The 21,178-nt window shown below is 49.3% G+C and overlaps 8 protein-coding genes across 8 annotated transcripts; 3 read left to right on the top strand and 5 right to left on the bottom strand.

Moving 5' to 3' along the window:
- Window positions 1-3: 3 nt before the first annotated feature.
- On the bottom strand, window positions 4-2,435 carry N7466_000117 (uncharacterized protein; the record flags this gene model as incomplete). Its single annotated transcript, XM_057159515.1, has 6 exons — window positions 4-1,163; window positions 1,269-1,449; window positions 1,552-1,908; window positions 1,975-2,148; window positions 2,319-2,365; window positions 2,417-2,435. 6 exons carry the CDS (start codon window positions 2,433-2,435, stop codon window positions 4-6), a joined length of 1,938 nt encoding a protein of 645 aa, XP_057025763.1.
- Window positions 2,436-3,447: 1,012 nt separating this feature from the next.
- Window positions 3,448-5,637, bottom strand: N7466_000116 (transcriptional repressor TCF25 family protein; the record flags this gene model as incomplete). Its single annotated transcript, XM_057159514.1, has 1 exon — window positions 3,448-5,637. One exon carries the CDS (start codon window positions 5,635-5,637, stop codon window positions 3,448-3,450), a length of 2,190 nt encoding a protein of 729 aa, XP_057025762.1.
- Window positions 5,638-5,927: 290 nt separating this feature from the next.
- Window positions 5,928-7,845, top strand: ptcF (type 2C protein phosphatase ptcF; the record flags this gene model as incomplete). Its single annotated transcript, XM_057159513.1, has 3 exons — window positions 5,928-6,598; window positions 6,655-7,665; window positions 7,734-7,845. The coding sequence occupies 3 exons, from the start codon at window positions 5,928-5,930 to the stop codon at window positions 7,843-7,845; spliced, it is 1,794 nt and encodes a 597-aa protein (XP_057025761.1).
- Window positions 7,846-8,634: 789 nt separating this feature from the next.
- N7466_000114 (putative mitochondrial export translocase Oxa2) lies at window positions 8,635-9,639 on the bottom strand (the record flags this gene model as incomplete). Its single annotated transcript, XM_057159512.1, has 1 exon — window positions 8,635-9,639. The coding sequence occupies one exon, from the start codon at window positions 9,637-9,639 to the stop codon at window positions 8,635-8,637; it is 1,005 nt and encodes a 334-aa protein (XP_057025760.1).
- Window positions 9,640-9,890: 251 nt separating this feature from the next.
- Window positions 9,891-11,677, top strand: N7466_000113 (alpha-1,2-mannosyltransferase ALG11; the record flags this gene model as incomplete). The annotated part of the gene is made up of 2 exons (XM_057159511.1): window positions 9,891-10,270; window positions 10,333-11,677. 2 exons carry the CDS (start codon window positions 9,891-9,893, stop codon window positions 11,675-11,677), a joined length of 1,725 nt encoding a protein of 574 aa, XP_057025759.1.
- Window positions 11,678-12,398: 721 nt separating this feature from the next.
- crzA (putative C2H2 transcription factor Crz1) lies at window positions 12,399-14,686 on the bottom strand (the record flags this gene model as incomplete). The annotated part of the gene is made up of 2 exons (XM_057159510.1): window positions 12,399-13,381; window positions 13,438-14,686. 2 exons carry the CDS (start codon window positions 14,684-14,686, stop codon window positions 12,399-12,401), a joined length of 2,232 nt encoding a protein of 743 aa, XP_057025758.1.
- A 2,158-nt stretch (window positions 14,687-16,844) lies between these two features.
- Window positions 16,845-18,317, top strand: N7466_000111 (glycoside hydrolase superfamily; the record flags this gene model as incomplete). Its single annotated transcript, XM_057159509.1, has 1 exon — window positions 16,845-18,317. One exon carries the CDS (start codon window positions 16,845-16,847, stop codon window positions 18,315-18,317), a length of 1,473 nt encoding a protein of 490 aa, XP_057025757.1.
- A 510-nt stretch (window positions 18,318-18,827) lies between these two features.
- Window positions 18,828-19,528, bottom strand: N7466_000110 (PaaI family thioesterase; the record flags this gene model as incomplete). Its single annotated transcript, XM_057159508.1, has 2 exons — window positions 18,828-18,854; window positions 18,929-19,528. 2 exons carry the CDS (start codon window positions 19,526-19,528, stop codon window positions 18,828-18,830), a joined length of 627 nt encoding a protein of 208 aa, XP_057025756.1.
- Between the last annotated feature and the right edge of the window lie 1,650 nt (window positions 19,529-21,178).

Genomic DNA, 21,178 nt, shown 5'->3' with positions numbered 1-21,178 from the left:
GATCTATTCACTCTCAAACCGAATCTCTGCTAATTGTATAATCTTCCGATGCACAATATCCCAAAGCCGATCATTCCTCCCGGGATCCGATTCCACCTCAGCCAGCAGCGTCCTTAATCTATGCTCAATAACCTCTTTATCCACCTGGAGCCTCGAAACATCAACATCCAGCGCGGGCGGATTCCGAACTCGCAGCATAAACTCCTGCGCATCGAGTCGCGCCTGATATATCCGAACCCGTCTCATCTGCCCATGGCTGCCACCGTCTTGAGCTATCTGCATAGCCACTCGGCACGCATCGCGGGAATCTTGGATATGACCCGGCTTCTGCTGGTCGCTGACGTGGGGGCTTTCGATCAGATCACAGTAGCAATCGGCTATGCCGAAGTAGGCATGTACTTTGTGTCGGGGCTCGGGATTGCGCGATTGCTCGGATCTGCGAAGGGCGTGGCTGAATAGCACGAGGGCTTGCTTCGTGGCGCTCCTGCGAGTGGCGCCCTTGCGGCATTTGATTGCCTCTGAGATAAGCGCCTCTATGTCCTCGCTTTCGCTGTTTTGACGTGCTGGTGGGAGCTCGTGGGGATGGTAGGACCCGGTGGTGACGGGAGATATGCTGTGCGTGGAGTCGGTCGACTGGCTTGCTTCGCTTAGGGACTTTCGAGGGTAAGTGTGGAGGGTTGGTGGGTGGTTATGAGTATTGTTGTTTGGGGCTGGTTGTGGAGGTGGTGCGAAAGTGGAATCGGGTCGGTTGTGACTGGGTGCCATTTGAGTTGCGGATGAGAGGTCTTGAGTATGGTGTTGTTCGCTATCGCGTGGGAGCTCGTGGGAATTGTATGTTCCCACCGTGCCGGGCGATATGCTGGATGTAAGCTCACTTGCAAGACTTGCTTGGCCTGAGGAGTGTCGGGGGTAGATGTGAGGGGTTGGTTGGTAGCTCTGGTTGTTGTTGTTGTTCGAGATCGGCTGCCGAGCTGACATTATGGAGTCGATTCGATTGTGTGCCATTTGAGATCCAGATAAGATTTCCCTCATATGGGTTTGCCCATTATTCCGTTGGTTGAATTGCGACCAGGTGCCCGCGCCGGCTATTTCGCGGCGTCGAGGCATGGTTCCAAAGTGAGAGCCATTCAATGAAGACGAGGTAAGTGGAGATACATGAGGTTCTATGAAATCAAACCACTCGTCAGGATATCCGTATTTATACTGGCAAAATTTCATAGAGAGTCATAGCTGTATTAGCTAGAGCTACCTGACTTCGACCCACATACGTAGAGCTGCCCCCTGTTCTCGCTGCACTTCGTCAATAACATTTTGGATAGCACCAAGATACTGCTTATAGCCGGCTGCGTCTCGACTAGCGAACTTCACCATTGTTCTGTGATCACATCCTGCTACTGAGGATACGATCTCGTTTTGCATGTCCAAGGTTGCGGAACTTAGTGTCACAATCTGAAACCATACGCCGATGTCAGTAAAGGGCACTGGGGCTAAAGAGACCAAAAAAAAAGAAAGAAAAAAACCAGCGACCGCCATTGCACAGATTTGACTTACCATTCCTATGACTGGCATTGGACGACCTTCAGCAAATGTATATGTAGTAATATCAGGTTCTGGAGGTATCGCCCTAGCTCGACTGTCCCGTATTTTGCGTCGGAATACTAGAAACTCTTCACGAAGCATCTGAGTTGTATTAGATCCTTCTTGTACGTCTCTGATATTTTCTGGTGTTGTCGAAACACCAAAGGCTCCTAGCCAAGAGGTGGCCCACGCAGCTGTTTCAGCGCGAGCGGAACCACGGTGCGGTGTTCCTGCAAAGATAATTGCTTTGGTGCTGGTTGCTGTGAGTCTTCTTCGTCGAAAAACATCAGCACTTGTCGGGTCATCTTCGTCCCATGCCTTTGACATGGCCTATAAAAAGAGATCAGTCAATTTGATCATAGTACACACATCAATATGAGCCAAGCTCGAGCTTACCCGCTTGATGATTAACCCTCCCAAGCTGTGTCCAAATAATATCAAAGGGCGTTCGCGTTGATAGTCGGCTCGCCTCATATTTGCCAAATCGGCCAAGAACGTATCTGCTATGCTTGCGATCGTTTCGCGGCCCGTCCGGCCAAAGAAGCTGAGTACATCTGCGTCGAATTCAAACTATATGGGTCTTAGGTAAGTGATTGAATGATCAATTGAGAAATCCAAACCTACTCCCATTATTCGGGCTTGTGATTTTCCATCAACGGTCAAGTCCTCCTTTAGTAGATCTCTGGGCCATACTATGTGCCTGCGACGGCCGATTTTTCCAGAAGTATGAGTAAACGTACTCCCGATGGCGCCGTTGAGTCCATGAAGAAATACGATGCTACAGGGGCTGTGAGCGTTCAAAACCATCGATTCCACAGTCATGGATGGGATCACATACTCGACAAGGCAATCAACATCGGACTCTGGTGGAGCAGGATGCCAAAGCGTCTACAAAGCGAATTAGATAATCTCAAATACTGGCGCACAATCTGTATCCGGTGGAGCATTACCATTCCATATCGTTCCCCAGCCATTTCGTCTCTTAGATTGCTTCTGCTTCGTGTCTGCACAGAACTCCGATGAAGTAGAGCGGATTGAACTCAGTTGAGAAATCCAATCCAAAAGCAATGCACACCTTTAAATCGTGTGCTAAGCTCGCCATCATTCTAGGCAGCATACTGCTCTAACTGGCTTTTGGGGCTCGGCTCCAACAGCCAGATAGGTCCGGACCCCCGATGTCAGTGGCTGGAATGCCTCATTTCTGAGAGATTAGCGCCACGGCGTTCTTTGGCTGACGCGGGGTAATCGTATAAACAGGGTGAATACGGAGTAGTCAGAAGGGCAATGTTGGACCCTTGGAGGGAGATTTTTTTTTTTTTTTTTTTTGTGAAATTGTAGATTCATCCGCTCGCTGACGGAGAAGAAGGAGCAAGGCTGACTTGCATGATCGGCCGAGCGTATGGACCAATAAAAGCACGTCGTCGCCACGGGAAGTGAAGATGAGATCCATCAACTACCCAATCGTTTAGAGATTGAGCCACAGCTCGTATTCTGGTCTGTTTGCTTTTTTCTGCTTACCCAGGCTATGCCAAATGCCCTGATTTGCCAACCCCCGGGGCTCGTGACATTGGCAAGACTAGACGATCGGCCATTGAGCCCGGGTGATGCTTAGGGTATAGCCGAAGGTGAGAACTGGATAGTTTCTTAAGTCTCCGAGTCATTGTAAACATAGTACTAGTAGTACTAAGGTCCACAACTATGTGCTACATGTAGTTCCCTGTGAAGCATTCGATGATTTGTCATTTGATTCAGTGACGTCATGTCCATTTGGCCTTTGCCCTAACAAACACTAATATAGCACGTTCTCGTTGTCTCATGATGCATGTCGTAATTGAATACCTAGGTAAGATACAACTATTTTTATGTCTCTCAATCCAAATCGCTTGGATTGGAGATCTCCTCTTGCATCATCTCGAGTTCATCCTCGAGCATGGTGACAGCGAAATCTCCAATGATTTCCTGAATGGCGCCATGCAGCAGCCGCTGTCGAGACTCTTCTGGTTGAATTTCTGACAAAGCTTCTAAATAATCCGTCAATGGCGCATAATCCATCACATCACCCCAGTTGCCCCGGTCCACGCCATGTTGGACCAGGAACATCTGTAGGGACTCTAAACCATCTTGTAAGAGCCACTGCTCGAGAACCTGTTGATCCCCCGCCAGCCCACGTGGCCGAGTACCTGCAGCGTGATCGGTGGCGCCATCTTCAGCGCCATCATCTTCGACATCTTCACCTGCCTGGAGTCCGGGAAACTGGACACCAGCGCCATTTTGCATCTGGTTCATAATATCACGGAGCCATTGTGGCCGTCCACCCTCGGGGATTCGTGAGATATAGGAAGGAACAGAGTCGGACTGTTCACGGAAGGCTTCTGACTCATACGGAGGTAGAGGATCCGAAGCAGAGAGTCGACCAGACACGAAGCGGTTGGGCAGATGGGTGGTGACGCTGGGAGTGTCCGACAAGATTACATGACGGGCAATATCCAAGGTGATCTCGGGGGGCTCGATGGGCTCTGGTTCTCCAGAAAGAGTATCGGCAACTTCCATGATAAGGGATATTGCCTCAGGGGTGTTCCAAAGATCCTTGCAACGAACAATGTATAGTTCCGCGAGAAGCTCATGGGATCCAATGGGAGGCATTTTGCCCCAAATTTGCTTAGGGATCTGTCGAAGATCCAGCTCTTGAGCCAGCCGGTTAAAGATCCATGGGAAGCGAGACATGGCGTGGTGAAGCTGCTGACGACATTCCTGAGGCTTCTTCAAACGAATATATGCCATCACCAATGAGCACTGAATGTTAGGAAGGTCGGCCCAATCACGACGGAAGCGAGTCTTGGTGCATAGCTCCACGAATTGTGCATACTCCCGACCACGTAAAGCGAGAGAGTCAATCATCAACTTCATGCAATAGGGATCCGAATCATCCAAGCTAAGAAGTAGCTTGGCCCATTCGTACGCCGTTCGCCATGTTCCCTTCATTCCTAGATTCGCAATGTATCTCCATCCCAAAAGCCACAACTCACGATTCTCCGCATGCAAAAAGTCAAGTCGGGCTTGCCCTTCCTTAAGCCGGCTACCAAATGATGAGTGGGCCGAGCGACCAATATTGAACAGTGCTCTTTCTAAAAGATCGGCAGAGACAGCATGGTCGCTTTGATGCTTGGCAATCTCAGACACTTGGAGAAGAGTGGAAATATGATAAGGGTTGTATTGAAGATGGTGGATCAGTCTCTGGGGATCCATGGACTCAACACATAGCTCAAACTGATGTTGCACGTCCATGTACGCCGCATTACGTAGGATCTTATAACGTATGGCACCCGAAGAGAGTTTTTCCACCATCTCCATGCCAAGACCTCCACTGGGAGCCCGAGGCCATTCATCCTTTCCTTGCATAAGAACATTTCGTCGCAAGGTGACACCTCCAAGACTCTGACCTTTGCTGGCTGGACTGTATCGGCCTGTCAAAGCGCGGCCCAGATCGACGGTTTCATCTCGATTACGATCCCGACGGCGGCCCGCGCCTGCATCCTCATCAAAGTTTTCCAACGCCACATTTCCAAACAGCTTGCGCATCTCGTTTGTTGGGTTGAGGAACTTGGACTCGATCGACAGTAGTTCGTCGGTGGTTTTTGGGAAGGATGCATTTGGGTTGGAGGCAAGAGCAGCCGATGGATGAGACCCGACTGAATGTCCTTGAACAGCTAGATCTTTCAAGGCCTGGTCAATTTCATCTAGTTCGGCGCCATTCTTGCCTTCATCCTGTGTCGGCTCTACTGGGGCCTTCTTGGCCTTCTTCTTCTTCTTTTTCTTGCTTGCACTCTTTGGTTTTGTTGGCTCAGGCTCAGGCTCCGAGACTTGAATCACTGGCTCTTCAACCTCCTCCTCCGGCTCGTCATTGTCGTCATTGTCATCATCGCCGGTATTCAGAAGATCGAACGCGTTGAACTTGGGTTTCGCGGGGCGCGGGGTATCTTCGTCGCTTGACTCATTTTGCTGCTCGGCTTTTTGCAGTTCTTGCTCCCGCAGGAGCTTTCGGATCGCACGAGAGGACATTTGAAAGTGAAAGAAAGCACTCGACAAGCTGATACCAAGTAAGGAAGGTTTGCGACAAAAAGATAAATTGCGATTAAATTCCGCGGGCAATGACGACACTTCCTCATTCAGCCTAGCGTGGTACCTGGATCACGTGACATCTCTTATCATCTATCAGCGCTGTTCACCTGTTGTCCTCCATTCCGCCCTGGAGTTGGTCACTTAGCTGGACGTTTTTACCGAGTATTCTCAAAAACAGCAGTCAAAATCCGCTGCTGTTTCAATACGCTTTCAAATATTCGCCAGAACCAATGCGTCGGGCGATCGTGCAAGCTTTGCGTACTGCTAGGCGCACCCCAGTATGCAAAGTTGCCGGTAGACGGCCGAGTCCGCTCTCTTTCACCCACAACCAGGTACGAGGCCTACGGCCATACTCCGGCGGTCGACGTCCATCCTACACCCCAGTGGCTCTGCAGTCCTCCATGCATTTCCGCAAGTTTTCCCTCGCCGTGATTTCGACAGCAGTCGCCTCCGGGGCATGGTATGCGTATCAGGGTGACGGCGCTCAGTCATTAGCAACACAGGTTCGAGGATTTGCCTCCAGCGCAATCGCATCTGCCCACGCCGAGGGCCCTTCAAATCCACCACGCCGAGGCTTGTTGGTCAATAACGAGCAATTCTACACCACGACGATCTCCGAAGACCAACCGCTATCGAAAACGACCGACGATTCGGAACGGCGCATGTTGAACATGTTGACACCGGAACAAGCTACCGAGCAATTGAGGAAGCACGAGGAATCTTATTTGGTCAATCGTGGCAAGGGTGTCGTCCGATACGATATTTCTCAGGTTCCCAGCAACTCGCCGATCGAGGATGACCATGCCGAGTTGATTGTTGAAGTGCCATCCACATTGGCAGCTAATCAGAATGGGGAAGCAAGCAGTGATTGGTCTTTCTGGGCTGTATTTGATGGTCATTCGTGAGGGCTACTTGAACTTATCTACAGTAGGAATAAACGTGCTGACACCATGGTAGGGGCTGGACCACGTCTGCCAAGCTCCGCAACGTACTTATCTCATACGTTGCGAGGGAGCTTAACGCCACATACAAGGCTGCCGCTACTGACCCTTCAATCTTGACACCTTCGTCGGAGGCTATTGATGCTGCCATCAAACAAGGATTTGTTCGCCTCGACCACGATATTGTGAATGAGAGTGTCGAAAAGGTCCTCAAGGCCAAGTCGAAGCGCATGGCCGCAGAACTTCTTGCGCCTGCTCTTTCAGGATCTTGTGCCCTGCTTAGCTTTTACGATTCTCAATCCAACAACCTCAAGGTTGCAGTTGCGGGCGACTCTCGTGCCGTTCTTGGTCGCCGTGGCTCCAGTGGGAAATGGACTGCCACAGCGCTATCTGAGGATCTGACTGGCGGAACTCCCTCCGAAATCAAGCGTTTGCAGGAAGAGCACCCCGGAGAGCCCTATGTGACCCGCAACGGTCGGATCTTGGGTCAGCTGGAACCTAGCCGTGCTTTCGGTGATGCCGTATACAAATGGAGCAAAGAGATCCAAGACAAGATCAAGGGACAGTTCTTTGGCCGTACCCCCTCTCCGCACCTCAAGACACCCCCATATGTCACTGCCGAGCCTGTCATTACCACCACTAAGATTGATCCTTCCAAGGGTGACTTTGTTGTCATGGCCACCGATGGCCTGTGGGAGATGTTGAGCAACGAAGAAGTTGTGGGCTTGGTTGGTCAATGGATTGAGCAACAGCAGTCTGGTTCCTCCAACAAGGCTTGGCTCCAGGGCTGGTTTTCTTTCGGCGGCCAAAAGCACCTGCCTGTTGAGGCAGCTGGTGACGTCTCCACCGCTGGCCAGCGCCGCCCGATTCGCCAGCAGCAGTACGACATTTCCGGCGCAGACAGCCGATTTGTGGTTGAGGATAAGAACGCAGCCACCCATCTTGTGCGCAATGCCATGGGAGGCAAGGATAAGGATATGCTGTGCGCCTTGTTGACCCTACCCAGTCCTTACTCTCGTCGGTACCGGTATGTTTTGTTTTTCCGCCACATTTGGGCTAATATCACACAAGATTGCTAATTTTTTTTTCTCCCAGTGACGATGTCACCGTCGAGGTCATCTTCTTCGGCCAGGGTCCTGACTCTCGTACCGTTGAACGCAACGAGGAAGCCAGTGCTGCTGAGAAGGCTCCCAAGTCTAAGCTCTAGGTTTTTCTTATCTATGCTCTACTACATATTGCAAACGGAGCATTATTTGCATTCGCTGATCTCGGCCATCATTGAGTATGGTTAAACGACTTACAGGGATGCTGCGAAACATAGAAATCATTTATTTCGATATTTCAAAGATGGTTTATCATTCGCATCACTGGAGTTTTACAAGAATGATGGCTGAGTTGGAGGTTTTTTTTTTCTTATCATTTCTTGTTATTCCGATATCCTCTGCCTTGTACAGATGCTTTCCTCTCTTAGTTCAATGAATGGTTGAATCTATTGCGATCAATTGATTGCATTTGACCTTTTCTTGCAAATATTGTGCTGACTACCTAGAAGTAAATGCGTGGACTCTAGTACCTATGACTGAACTGTATATAGGTATTTACCAAATTTCCAAGATTATGATCTGAGAATTTGCATAAGAACAGCGTTTCGCTAACATTGGGAATATTCAATAGCATACATGCAAAGACAATATTATACAACAAATTATACAAGCTGTTTTTCTTCCTTCGGTGTTGCTCGCTTAGAACACAGGCAGAAGAGGGTGATTTATTTCCTGAAATGACCCCCAGAGGTGCCGTGGATTCGTCACCTGTGTTGCTGGCCTGTTGGCTTCTCATTGATTGGGAATCCGAGACATAGTGTATGAGCCACAGCGGTTCGGTGTCTTAAACTCATCAGGACTTTCACGATGTCAACTAGTCACCCCGTCTGTAAGAACGGTAGCGCATGACAATGTGCGTCCAAGGTGTCTGCAGAAGGAAAATGTCCAAAACCTCAGCGGACCTTCAGATTCAAAGAGAAAGGATCTCCGCCCTTCTGGAATTTCGTGAATACAGGCTTGTATGCTGGAATCGGAGGCCTTGAGAACATGTATTTTTCCAGCAACCAAGTCTGGAAAGTCGCAACATTGGTACTGGTAATCCAGTAGATCAAGAGCGCAGTAGGCATATCATAGAACCAGCCCGAGAATCCAACATTGACAGCAAGAACCTGGATGAACACTCGCAGACCGCTGAAGAACATAGTTTGATACATCTGGAGCTTCGGCATCTCAGACATATCGAACCTGGAGACAGACTTCCATCCCATGTTCACATTCAAAAGAATAGACGCCGTGAGAAGGACAGGCAATGCTCCGGTCGGGTCACCGGCCAGGAGATCGGGGAACCAGAGAGCGCCTTCATTGGCGAGTGATGACTCTACGGTCAAATGGAGAGACTGAACAGCCTCTTTTGCTGCATCCTGGGTTGGTTCGACCAGCGAGAGTAACCAGGGTACTAAACCGTTTGTATTGCCACACATCCCACGGATACTTTCCATAAGCGATATCCAGACAGGTATCTGAGCGAAGGCGAGGAACTTGGACCAGGGATTCACATGAAATGTTTTTCGCATCATCGCCGAGACTCGAGCCATTTCCTTTCTTATTTTGGCTGGTGACGGATCCTTCGTAGTATACATGGCGATCCTCTGGAAGGAATGTGATAAGGGCGCTATATCTCGTTCGCGACGTGCGTGGAGTCGTGTATAGTATTGTAGTGGAAATCCGACGACTGTTCGGACGATGACCGCCGTAAGAGGAATGGAAGCGACCCATGGGAGATATGTAATATTGTGTACACCGTGAATCAGACCTGCGGAGGCGTCTAATGCGACATTGATGAGATTGGGTGCTGGCTTGGTAGGATGGAAGTATCGAATATGCGATGGTGTTATCGGCGACAAGGGTTTTCGAGACGATACCCTGAAGATCCGGGAAGAAGTGCGAAGTGTATTCATGATTGGCAAGGAACTGGATCCCAGTCCACGAGAAACCAAATCGCAATCGCTCTTTTTGAAATTATGAGACGTTCGTCGATGTTGAATCGGAAAGGAAAAACAGTCTCCACATCATGTGACGCGTATTGTAAGTTACGCATTCTAGCAACACGTCAACTTCTTTGAGTTGATCTAAACCACTTTGATCTTTCCATCCTACAAACTACTACTTCCTAGTAGCATGCGCGGATCTTGGTGATCAAACTGCGACCATGGCCTTTTTGTCCACCGCCATCCTCGCCCTTGTGGTCCTCGTTACCTCCGTCTTCCTCCTTCCACGGCTAGCGGGGACGCTGCTTGGCCTAGTATTTCGGAGCGTGGGCTGGCTGATCCGCCGACGAACACGATCTCGTCGGGATTATGTGATCGCGCGGGCGCGGTCAGATGAAGAAGAATACCGGGCAGCACATCCCAAAACCTCCAAAACACATGCTCTGGCTCGGAGCCAGGTCGAAGATGAGGATTGGGAGAAAGTTGATAGCTCCGGTGGGGCAAAGACTGCGACCAGCAGTGATAGCGGAGAGGGCTCAAAGAATGAGGGGACTAGCTCTGACGAATGGGATGGCATTATTGGATTCTTCCACCCGTTTTGGTATGATATTCGAAACCAAAATCGCTTAGACAGGAGCTTGTTTATTAACTATTTGTTGTTAGTAACGCCGGCGGAGGTGGAGAACGTGTACTTTGGGAAGCAGTTCGCGCAACACAGAAACGCTGGCCAAAGGCCGTTTGTGCTATCTACACTGGCGACCATGAAGCTAATAAGACGACAATGTTGGAGCGGGTGGAGAACAGATTCAACATCCACCTGCACGCCCCGACTGTTGTCCTACTTTACCTGACGACAAGAAAATACGTGGTCAGCAGCTCATACCCGTACATGACACTGCTCGGCCAATCCCTAGGATCACTGATTGTCGCCTACGATGCTTTCAACCTTTTGGTTCCCGATGTCTTCGTGGATACCATGGGATACGCATTTACATTGGCGTTGTGCAAGTGGCTTTTCCCTACCGTTCCCACTGGCGCATACGTCCACTACCCGACCATCTCAACCGACATGCTCGCCTCTCTCGATGACCAGACCGGCGTGCAGGGCATCAACTCCGGTGCCGGAAAAGGATTCAAGGGAACTGTCAAGCGCCGATACTGGCAGCTTTTCGCCCAGCTCTACGGCTGGGTCGGCCGCCATGTGGACGTCGTCATGTGCAACTCATCCTGGACAGCGGCCCACATCCGCGCCCTCTGGGGCACCAGCAAGCCCATCGTGAACACCACCAACGAGAACGACGACGAAGGAACCCCCGCATCTCCAGCCGTCGTCTTCCCGCCAACAGCAGTCGCAGAGCTTCAATCAACCATCACCGTCGACGCTGAGAGCGAGAAAACCCGCCAACCAGTCCTGCTCTACATCGCGCAGTTCCGGCCGGAAAAGAACCACCCGCTCGTCCTGCGTTCGTTCGCCCGCTTCCTGCAAGAACGCTCCCGGAACCCTGTTTTCGCAAACACCCCGCCCCCGCGGCTCGTGCTGATCGGCTCAGTGCGCCACAACAGCCCCGATGAAACTCACATCTATAACCTGCGTCTGCTAACTCACGAGCTGAAAATCCGCGAGCATACCACCTTCCTCTGCGACGCTAGCTGGCCCGCGGTGCTGTCGCACCTCGGCACGGCTTCCGTTGGCGTGAACGCCATGTGGAACGAGCACTTCGGAATCTGTGTCGTCGAGTACCAGGCCGCGGGTCTGATCTGTGTGACTCACGACTCGGGCGGGCCCCGGGAGGACATTGTGATTGATCTCGGTGACGGAGCGACGGGATTCCGGGCTGAGACGGAGGAACAGTTTGCGGGTGCGTTTGAAGCGGCGCTTGCGCTGCCCGTTGAAGAGAAGATTGCGATGCGGCAGCGGGCGAGACGGTCTGCGTTGCGATTTACCGAGGAGGAGTTTGCGAAGAAGTGGTTGCGTCAGGTGCAGAAGTTGGTTCAGGCGTCGCGATAGATGTCTTGCATGTTTTCTGCCCTTTATTCTTTGCTATAGATCAATCCCCAATGTCCTTCGCTTGGTCATCATCTTGTAAATATTCACCTGATTCTATGCTGCTTGCTTGCCTAATATACCCTCTTTTCAACCTAGCTTTATAGTTGTCAGGCTGGGCCCGAAGCCAAGGCTTATTCCAGGATTGCAGGAATCAAGTAAATTCCACACCACGACGCAAAAATTTACTGTTTGTAAGTTGATCATATTGGTATGGTATAATTCCTCATTGAGGAAATTCCAAAAGAAAAAGATCCAGAAAAAAAAGGCAGACGGGTATGATAAGGGGAAAAGATGTCATCAAACGCATCAAAGAAGCTACTTTGTGAAAGCAGTAAAACAAAGAGCCACAGTATAGTTGAAAGGATACAAAAAAGCCCCGAGCCAACATGCAGCTGAAGAATGAAAGAGAGAGAAAAAAAAAGACATTCGAGGCGATAAATGTCGGTGTATCAAATGAAAAGAAGCCAAATCCCTCCTTGCCAGCCAATGGCGGAAAGTAAAACAAAAAATCCTATATCTCAACGCCAACCCCTTCTCTATTCAAGCCTAAAAGCCAAAGAAGGAAAACCAGACAATCATAAAAAAAAATGCACAAGTCAAAAGATGCGAGAATGCCCACGAGCGGGGGTGCTATTCTCACAGTTGATATATGGGATTGGTATAGATGATGAGTTTCCTGTCATCATGAACTCCACTTTTGATCAGAGTATCCAGGATCAACTCCGTACATGCCGGGTTGATTATTGGTATAGCCACCCATGCCATTGCTGATGCCCGAGTCATCATCATCGAAGCCAAACTCGCCCCCAGAGCTGGCATCATAGCTACTATGGCCACCAATGTCACTGGGGTCATCACCCGCAGCAGGAATTTGATCCCACTGTAGAGTTTGAAGAGCTGGATACTGGGCAAGCAACGCTGCTGGCAAAACAAAGTTACCGGAAGTCTGCCCATCCATTCCGGTCACGCCAGGCATCACTAGCGGTTGAGGAACGGGTTGTAGATGGCCGGATGGCTGTTGTTGCTGTTGTAGTTGCTGATGTTCGAGAAGCACTCTTTCACGCTCCATCGATTCCTCATCAAGCAGAGGCTTTATACAGACCCGTCCTGCCTCGGATCGGAAATGACGCCCTAAAGCATCTGCACGTGCGAATCGGCGACCGCAGCCCCAGTTGCCGCCCCTTGAAAGATCGCCTCGACAGACGAATTTCTTTTCACCGGAATGGAGTCCTTCGTGGCGTTTTCGATCATGCTGTCTAGCAAAAGCTTTACCGCAAACCGTACAAACGAAAGGTCGCTCATCAGTGTGTGTCCGGAGATGGGAACGCAGGTTATATGCACGGGTGAACCGCTTTGGACACAGAGTACATTGAAATGTGGCGGGGTGCTTCTGAACGCGTTTCGAATCGCCGGGTATGGCACCGGGGCGCTGGGGGTCTGCTAAATCCAAAATGTAGTTGCGACTTTCAATCGAAGATGTTGACAGACGGCGGTTTGATCTTGAGGGGGATGCATCGCGTGAACCAGGGTTGCTTCGTGAATGAGGTGATAACGACCGTGGCGAAGTAGAGGCTTGTGCCTCTAGACTGGCGGCCGAGGTAGCGGGAGATCGTGAACGAGAAGCCGGGTGCGAGTAAGGGTCGGATTTGCTGCGCACTCGAGATCCTAAACTAGAATGAGAAATTGAAAACGCTGAAAATCGAGTATACACGAAAACTTACTCATTGCTGGAGGACTCAAAGAGTCAAAGTCAGCAGCCGGTTTGGAGGGACCAAAACTCGGAATTCGCGACGGTGGAGCAAATTCCACATTGATTGAGGGTGGAGCCATCTGAGATGCTTGTCCAATATCGGAGCCATTCATCGCATTCATCATCTCATCTGACATGCCGTACATCTCTGTTGGCGCGGGAGGAAATTGGTTGTTGAGGTTGGGAGACAGATAAGGTGCATGTGGGACCATCTCACCCCCCTGCTTTGGCATAAGTTGGGGCGAAATATACGGACTATGGAGCGGACTGAATCCTTGTTGCTGTTGCTGTTGCTCAGAGAGAGTGAAAGACTCGATCCCAAACGCATTATCATACAAAGCGGGGTCATTCTGTGGTACCAACGAAGGAGAAGGATTGTTCTCAATGCCATCATACTCATGCTGAGACAAATATGGGGAGTGGTTGGCTGAAGACACCTCTGATACTTCGGATGGTGCTCGACGGTGACCCCTAAAAGAGGAATGGTTCACCACTGATTGCCAGTCTTGATTGGATTGTGCGCCCATGAAGGCTGCAGTGGCCGGGTCTAAGGAGGTATGACGCGAATGTTGAGGGGTATAGAAAGTGGCCGGTGTGGAGCCCGGAGGAGACATGGGACCGGGTGACGATTGCTGCTGGTCTTGCGACGACGCGGAGGGATTGGAGATGGGGCTGACTAAATCGGCAGGATTGACAGCTTGGTGAACTGATTGCGGTCGTTGATGCATTTGAGGGTCCATCAACAGCGACGACGAGTCATAATCCGGAGCAGAGACACTATTAGGACTGTGATTGTGGTAGGCGGAAAAGTCCATGTCTGCGGTACTAGTGTTGAGAAGATTATAGTTGCCCTCTGACTGCGGTTGACAAAAGCCCCCGGGATTGTGTTCCATCTGATTGACTAGGCTTGCCTCGAAGGACTGGGAGTTGGGAATGTTGCTAGTGTTGATGTTCGGAGGAAAGGATTGATCAACTGGTGGAGCAAGGCCCTGTGCTGGTGGGGAGAGATATGAAGGATAGCCGTACGCGTCCGTAACAGGCATCCCCTGATCGTGATTCGCGTTATTGAAGACGTGGTTGGAGGTGAATGCCATGGAGGGGTCGAGGCCAAGTCCCGTGGGATCGAGATACTGCTGCGAGTGGGGTGACGGGCTCACACTGCGGTGTTTGGAGCCTCCGGGAGACGCGCCGGCGCCTTGATTCTGGTCATGAGACGCCATACTGATCGGGAGAACGCGGTGCCCAGCTCTGGGAATAAAGCGCAGGAGGGATATATAGAAGCGATTTGCGGAGAGGATGCGCGAAGTCGGTGTGCCGTGGTTAAAAGGCGGGCGCCGTGGAGGAAGCGCAAGGAGGAGCGGGGATGGAGATGGCGGAGCATTCGCATAGAGGTAGGAATGAAGACCAACACACGCGCGCACTGTCAGCAACGGTAGGGCATCCTTAAAAAGCCTAATCCAAGGGAGTATATGAGAGAAATGATGGATTAAGTGATGGATTATGATTTCACGTGCTCAAGGCGGTCTGGAGGGGGTCAAATCAAGCGTATTTCCATTTCGCAAATTGGTGCCCTAAAGTGTGTTTGGCGGCTTTTGGCCCACTTCCAGGAAACTGGGGAATTGTGTTTCACCGAGATAATCTTTCTTTTCTCCTCACGGGTACGGAGTACGGCTTGCTGAAGAGAGAAGAAGTTGATCGTCATCTATAACTGGAGAGATTCCAGACTACTATTTTCCCCACTCCGATAACAGATAGGACAACTATTTTTAAATCAGTCCAAATAAAAAAAGGCTTAATTGACCAAGATATGACAATTCCCGTAGGCACCGTCAATCTTCAATTCTACAGCAAAGCTTCAGTTAGAAGGTGTTCTTCCGAAGAAGTGCAGGTGGAGTGTACGGCTAATGCATAGGGAGTCCTAGTTCTTTGCACAGCCACGCAGCTGAAAGGTATCCATGGTTAGTAGCGATTGGACCCGATCGATACCTATTCAGGATTAGCCGCTAACAACTTTCCTGATTAGGATTAACTCGGATTAACCTGAATTAACCTGAATCGGGGGTTGAACTTGCCAAGTTTGGGGGTCAAACCTACTTTACAAGGCAGACTAGTAGTGAAGTCTGCGACTGTCTGCCTTGTCTATAATCTGATAAACGTGTCTGCCTTCGACATATTTAGATCACTCTATTTTCTATGGATATCTTGGAGCCCAGAGCCGTCATGCTTTTTTGCTTATCCTACAGCACTCTTGCTGACATGAGCCTTTTCCCCCCTCTCCCAATTACATCGGAATTATGGGGACGTTTCATGTTTCGACTTGACAGCTGCTTATTCTTAAATGCGCGACACATAGCGTTGGTACCCGACCATATGTCTAACAATCCTTCAAAATAGCCCCTAGGTTGGGCTAGCCCAAGCATTATCTACCGGGCCCTCTCATTATTACCTCCAGAATGATCTAAATCATGATTAGTCATTTTCATGTGAAGTTTCAAAATTGCGCCTTAGGCATACTCTTAAATTCATACGTACGTAGTAACTTTTAAATAAGCACCTAGGGGAGAACACATGCTCAATAGCACAGAAATGACAATCCGAGATTCCCAGATGAAAATGGCTGTCTTCTTTTCTGTAAAGAAAACACATGGTGTTGAGGATATGATCCCCACAAGTTGAACTAACCTGGGAAGTATGTAATCTTCTCTATACTTCTCTTATCCTCTAACCTCCTACATAAAATGCACTTTTCTTTCAAATGTTAGCAATTTATTAACAACCTTTGGCTATCTACTGAAAAGCCCTTCTCACCACATGCTTTTTTCATTTTCCTGTTTCCAAGGTTGTATGTTCTCTGTTCTTCTCCGAGTCCGAGTGCTTAGACCATGTTTGTGACCCTACTATCCAAGTACGGACTCAAGCCCGGTGACAAAAATGATCCATGGATGCTGGAATTCTTCAAAAAGGCGGGGGAAAAGCAATACATAGAATTGTATGTTACTGGTAGTTTTAGTAGGTACATGGATCCTAATTCAATGTTTACTCCGTACTAGTACTATGTACATGACCCCGTCTTTACCCCACATTATCTCCGACATTTACCCAAAAACAAGGTTTCTTCAAGAGATCTTCACGACTTGCGTGTACCTGTCTCAGCAGCTAAATAGTCATTCCTCAGGTTGCATCAACCCCATTTATCCGACACCGGATTATTGGTCGGAGCTGATTCTCCCGATGACCATTTTCAACCTTGAATCCCTGCCGTTTCTCAATGATTCTCCGCGATGGATATTAAATAAGAGGGGTCCGACGGGCTTAAATATGGCAAGGAATAGCTACAGGAGAAAAACAATACATCAAACAGTCATTTTATGATACACAATGCCTGGCGTCTTCTCTCGCCTAGTAGCTCCCACAGTTTTCCTGTGGGCGCTCAGCAACCTCCCCTCCACTCATGCTGTCCAAACAACAACCATCACAACCGACCTTTACCCCCAGATCTGGGCTGGCTGGGGAGTATCCCTGGCGTGGTGGGCGAACATCTTCGGAGACCGCGAGGATCTAGCAGATGTTGTGTTCTCGCTGGACTCGACATACTGGAGCCCCGGAAGCGTAACGCTGCCAGGCCTGGGCCTGAACATCCTGCGCTACAACGCAGGTGCATGCTCATGGAACACCATCAACAGTACCGTCAAAATGGTCCCCTCGGCAAACATCCCCGCTTCCAAGCAGATGGAAGGATACTGGTTGGATGGCCTGAGTACAGACCCCAGCTCCTCCAGCTGGAACTGGACGGTGGATGCCAACCAGCGCACCATGATGCTGAATGCGCAGGCCCGAGGCGCAGATACATTTGAGCTTTTCTCCAACTCGCCCATGTGGTGGCAGCTCAGTAACTTGAATCCCAGCGGTGCCTCGGGTGGCGGGAGCAACCTGCCTGCATCGCAGTATCAAAATCATGCGATTTATCTTTCGACGATTGCGCTGTACGCGCAGGAGAATTGGGGCATTACCTTTACGTCGATCGAGGCGTTCAATGAGCCTGCATCGGACTGGTGGGTCTCGACGGGTACGCAGGAGGGGTGCCACTTTGATGCTGCTTCTCAGGCTGCTTTGATCCCGATTCTTCACGAGGAAATGAAGGCCCGCGGCTTGGATAGCACTGTTATTGCCTCCTCGGATGAGAATACGTTTGAGTTGGCTCTGGAAGGGTGGGATACGATTACTAAGGCTACGGAGAAGGCGGATGTTGGACGGGTTAATACGCACGGCTATGAAGCTCTTAGTGGGCCGCGCTCTGATCTTCGTGCTGCGGCTACGAGCGCTGGACAGGAGCTTTGGGATAGCGAGTATGGTGATAGCGACGATACTGGAGCTACGCTCGTGCAGGTTATCATGGATGATATCATCTTGATGCAGCCCAATGCTTGGGTACATTGGCAGGCTGTCGATTCCTCGGACTGGGGATTGATTACTGGCGATATCACAACTGCTACTCTTGATGGTGCGACCACAAAGTACTATATGCTGGCGCAGTTCAGTCGTCATATTCGGTCCGGAATGCAGTTTCTGAACAGTACTTCGAGCAATGTTGTACCGGCTATTAACCAGGATAACGATACACTTGTCATTGTTGCGGCGAATTGGGATGCTGAAGAGACGTTCACTTTTGATCTTTCGGCCTTTGCTGAGATTCCGGATGATGGCACGGCGGTTAGTAGCTGGCTGACGGATACATCTGGTGACAGTCTATATGCTAGTGCCTCTGGGGTGGTTATTGAGAACAAGAGTATCTCCTTGTCTATACCGAGTGATACTGTTCAGACATTTGAGATTTATGGTGTCAAGATTTAGGGTGGTGGGCAAGAGAGAGATATCGTGTTCAAGCTAATCACATCTTTTGGAGAATACATGAATTTGTACATGAGAACTTTGGAATAACTCTAATTTATCAGAAGCAGGCCACTAGTAGTAGATGGAAGAAAGGAAAGATCCAAAAACCGATTCATGGCAGTGACTCATGAGTCGTCGTAACGTTGTGACTTTTCTAAACCGCGCGCTCCCTTACAAATACTAATAGGCGCGCCCATATGTATTTGGATGTGACCAGTGAACAATAGGCACTCACTATTTACTATACTCTACTATGCAGTTTTTCTATGAAGATTCCTTACTAAGGGGAAAACATCCTCATAGTTCGAGCTTTGCAAAATTAAGAGGCTGTACGCCATTTTTGCAAAGTAACAATATTGATGATAATTTCTTTAGCTCTATAATGTATCACGTAAAATCCCATCGACTCCAGACGAAAGCAAATCTCAGCTTCTATACTAAGGATTGGCACAATTCCATTCATCCTTCTATTTATGAATTGTAAAGCCCCTTCAATCCCTAAAGCCCAAAAATCAACATCAGTAAAAGCCCCTGAAGCTCATCATGAAAACTCCCAGTCTGACCAAACTTACCGCTGCATGTTTAGGCTCAACAAAAAGACTCTTCGCCTCCGCAATAAGCGTCGACTCTCCCCGTTCACTCGGCAAAGTCTCAACCCAACCATCCACCCACGCCTTCCGACCCAGCACCTTAGTAACCTTTGCATGCACAACAAAATAAGAATCCGCCATCGCCGGGCTCCGATAATCAATATTCAAATTCGCAGTCACGGCCACCTTTTTCTCAAAGACCGGACAGCAACATCGCGCCAGACACTCGTCAAGCAAGGTAGCGAGAAGACCGCCATGAATTATGCCCTCGTGGCTGCACATCTCGTTGCCCAGGTGCATTAGCATGATCATGCTTTTCCCGGGATCCTGGAACACGTATGGTGCCACGCTTATTCTCTCAGGCCCGGCTAGGACCCCCGTGAGGAGATTGCGCGATTGTGATCGCGGGCTTTCGAATACGTTGAGGTGGGGTCTTGACTCGTTGAGTCGAGGGTTTACTTGGAGGGATCGGGTTAGGGGGTGGGACTTGATGAATTGTTCGATTAGGGGCGCTGGCGATTCTTCTTTGGCCCAGAGGAGTTGGAAGACTCTTGTCTTTGGGATTGAGAGGACGGTTGTCATTGTTGCGGGGAGTTTTATATGAATGTAGTTTGCATGTGTGATTTCTGGATATTGAAGATGATTTGCTTTGCACACAAGTAGGAAATACTGGGAGGTGAGCTGAGCTTCATACTTATACCCTCAGGCCTCCGTTTTTTCAGGCCGGCATTTGGAAGTTTTCTCCTACTCGATCGCGAGGATTCCGGGTTATCATCTGCCAATACTCGCCTCTTAGATCGATCATCGATCATCGATCATCGGACATTCCACGTTATGAATAATCAAGACTTCATTTGAGCGTCAATTTGCCCGAAAGGCCCTCCCCAGAAACAGTCACCCACACACACACACACACATGCAACGGACATGGAACAATCACTCGTGATAATCTCCATCCATCACGCAAACCACCAATGGCGATATAGTCGTTCCCATAAGGTTTACCATATCGGGAGAAATAGTATCAATCTCTTCAACCATTCGTCCAGTTCTAATAAATCTTGTAAAGGTGGCTTATCATGGCTGGTCATTGGTTTATCTCCTGCATACATTCAACATACTATGTATCCCTGCTGTCCCTGCCGTACAACCACCAATAACCCCTTGAAGAGTTCCATGCTAACATGATTCGACACATCGTCTAAGATACAGCTTTTATCATGAGCTGACCTTGGATGCCTAAAGAATGTCCGATTTTCATATGGCGAAAAAGCACAGGTATAATGGTGTATGAATCAAATCGCTGATTGGAACGATCGACCGATTTCGCGCATGGAGCTAGTACTTGGGAATCGATACTGGGACACACCCATCCCTTTTGTGTGACCCTAATTCTCCTGGCGCTGGACGCGCAGTTCTGCATGTCGGCAGCCGAAAGTGGCTGCAGATCTATACTATAATGGCGGGCAGACGGTTTTGGGAGGGCCAAAATTGCTGCGCTGGCTAATCTTGAATCAACCTCAATGGACGACGCTACCAGTAATCTGCTGTCGTTGATTCTCGGTGGAAACGGGAAAATCTCGGTTTTTTGGTATTGAAGTGCATTCAAACATTAGATGCTGTGCTACCTGCTTACGTGGAAATTGATGCTAAACTAGTATGCATTAGTCGACAAGTAAGTGCCGAGTGTGTTAGTATATACAAGGATTAATTAGTTAGTCTATATTTGCCTCTTGAGTTCTTTTACATGCGTAGCGCAATTTTATGACATCGAAGATAAAAATACCTAGCAGATAAATTCATGTGTAGACCGCTCCTTCACATGAAAATGTCTTCACATTTACCTATAACGGAATGCCGTTCGTCTATGCCGGAATGCTGCATTCTTGATGACTGTGGGATGTACAGCAGCCCGGCGATAAGTCGGCTTTTTCCCGGCTTTGGTGGCGAAGACCTCACATGCACACGGGTGTATTGATCTACGCAGATGACAGGGCTTGACAACATTGAAGGTTGAGGATCAAACTTGGAAGTCAGAACTTCTTAAAAACAAGTATCCCAATTGATTTTAATATCCAACTTTGATCGGGGCCGTGGGCTGAGAGAAGCATTTGAAAAAAAAAATATAAGGAAGAAATCCTTCAGATGAATTCTCGATAATCTGTCAACAAACTATCAATCCTATCCTCACCCTATGAAACAAACCACCACATGTGCATAGAATCAAACCCG

Source organism: Penicillium verhagenii (assembly GCF_028828195.1).
Source record: "Penicillium verhagenii strain IBT 33310 chromosome Unknown utg000002l_segment0_segment0, whole genome shotgun sequence".
Classification (NCBI taxonomy): domain Eukaryota; kingdom Fungi; phylum Ascomycota; class Eurotiomycetes; order Eurotiales; family Aspergillaceae; genus Penicillium; species Penicillium verhagenii.
Note: the sequence above shows the minus strand (reverse complement) of the source record. Positions and strands in the feature narration are given on the sequence as shown.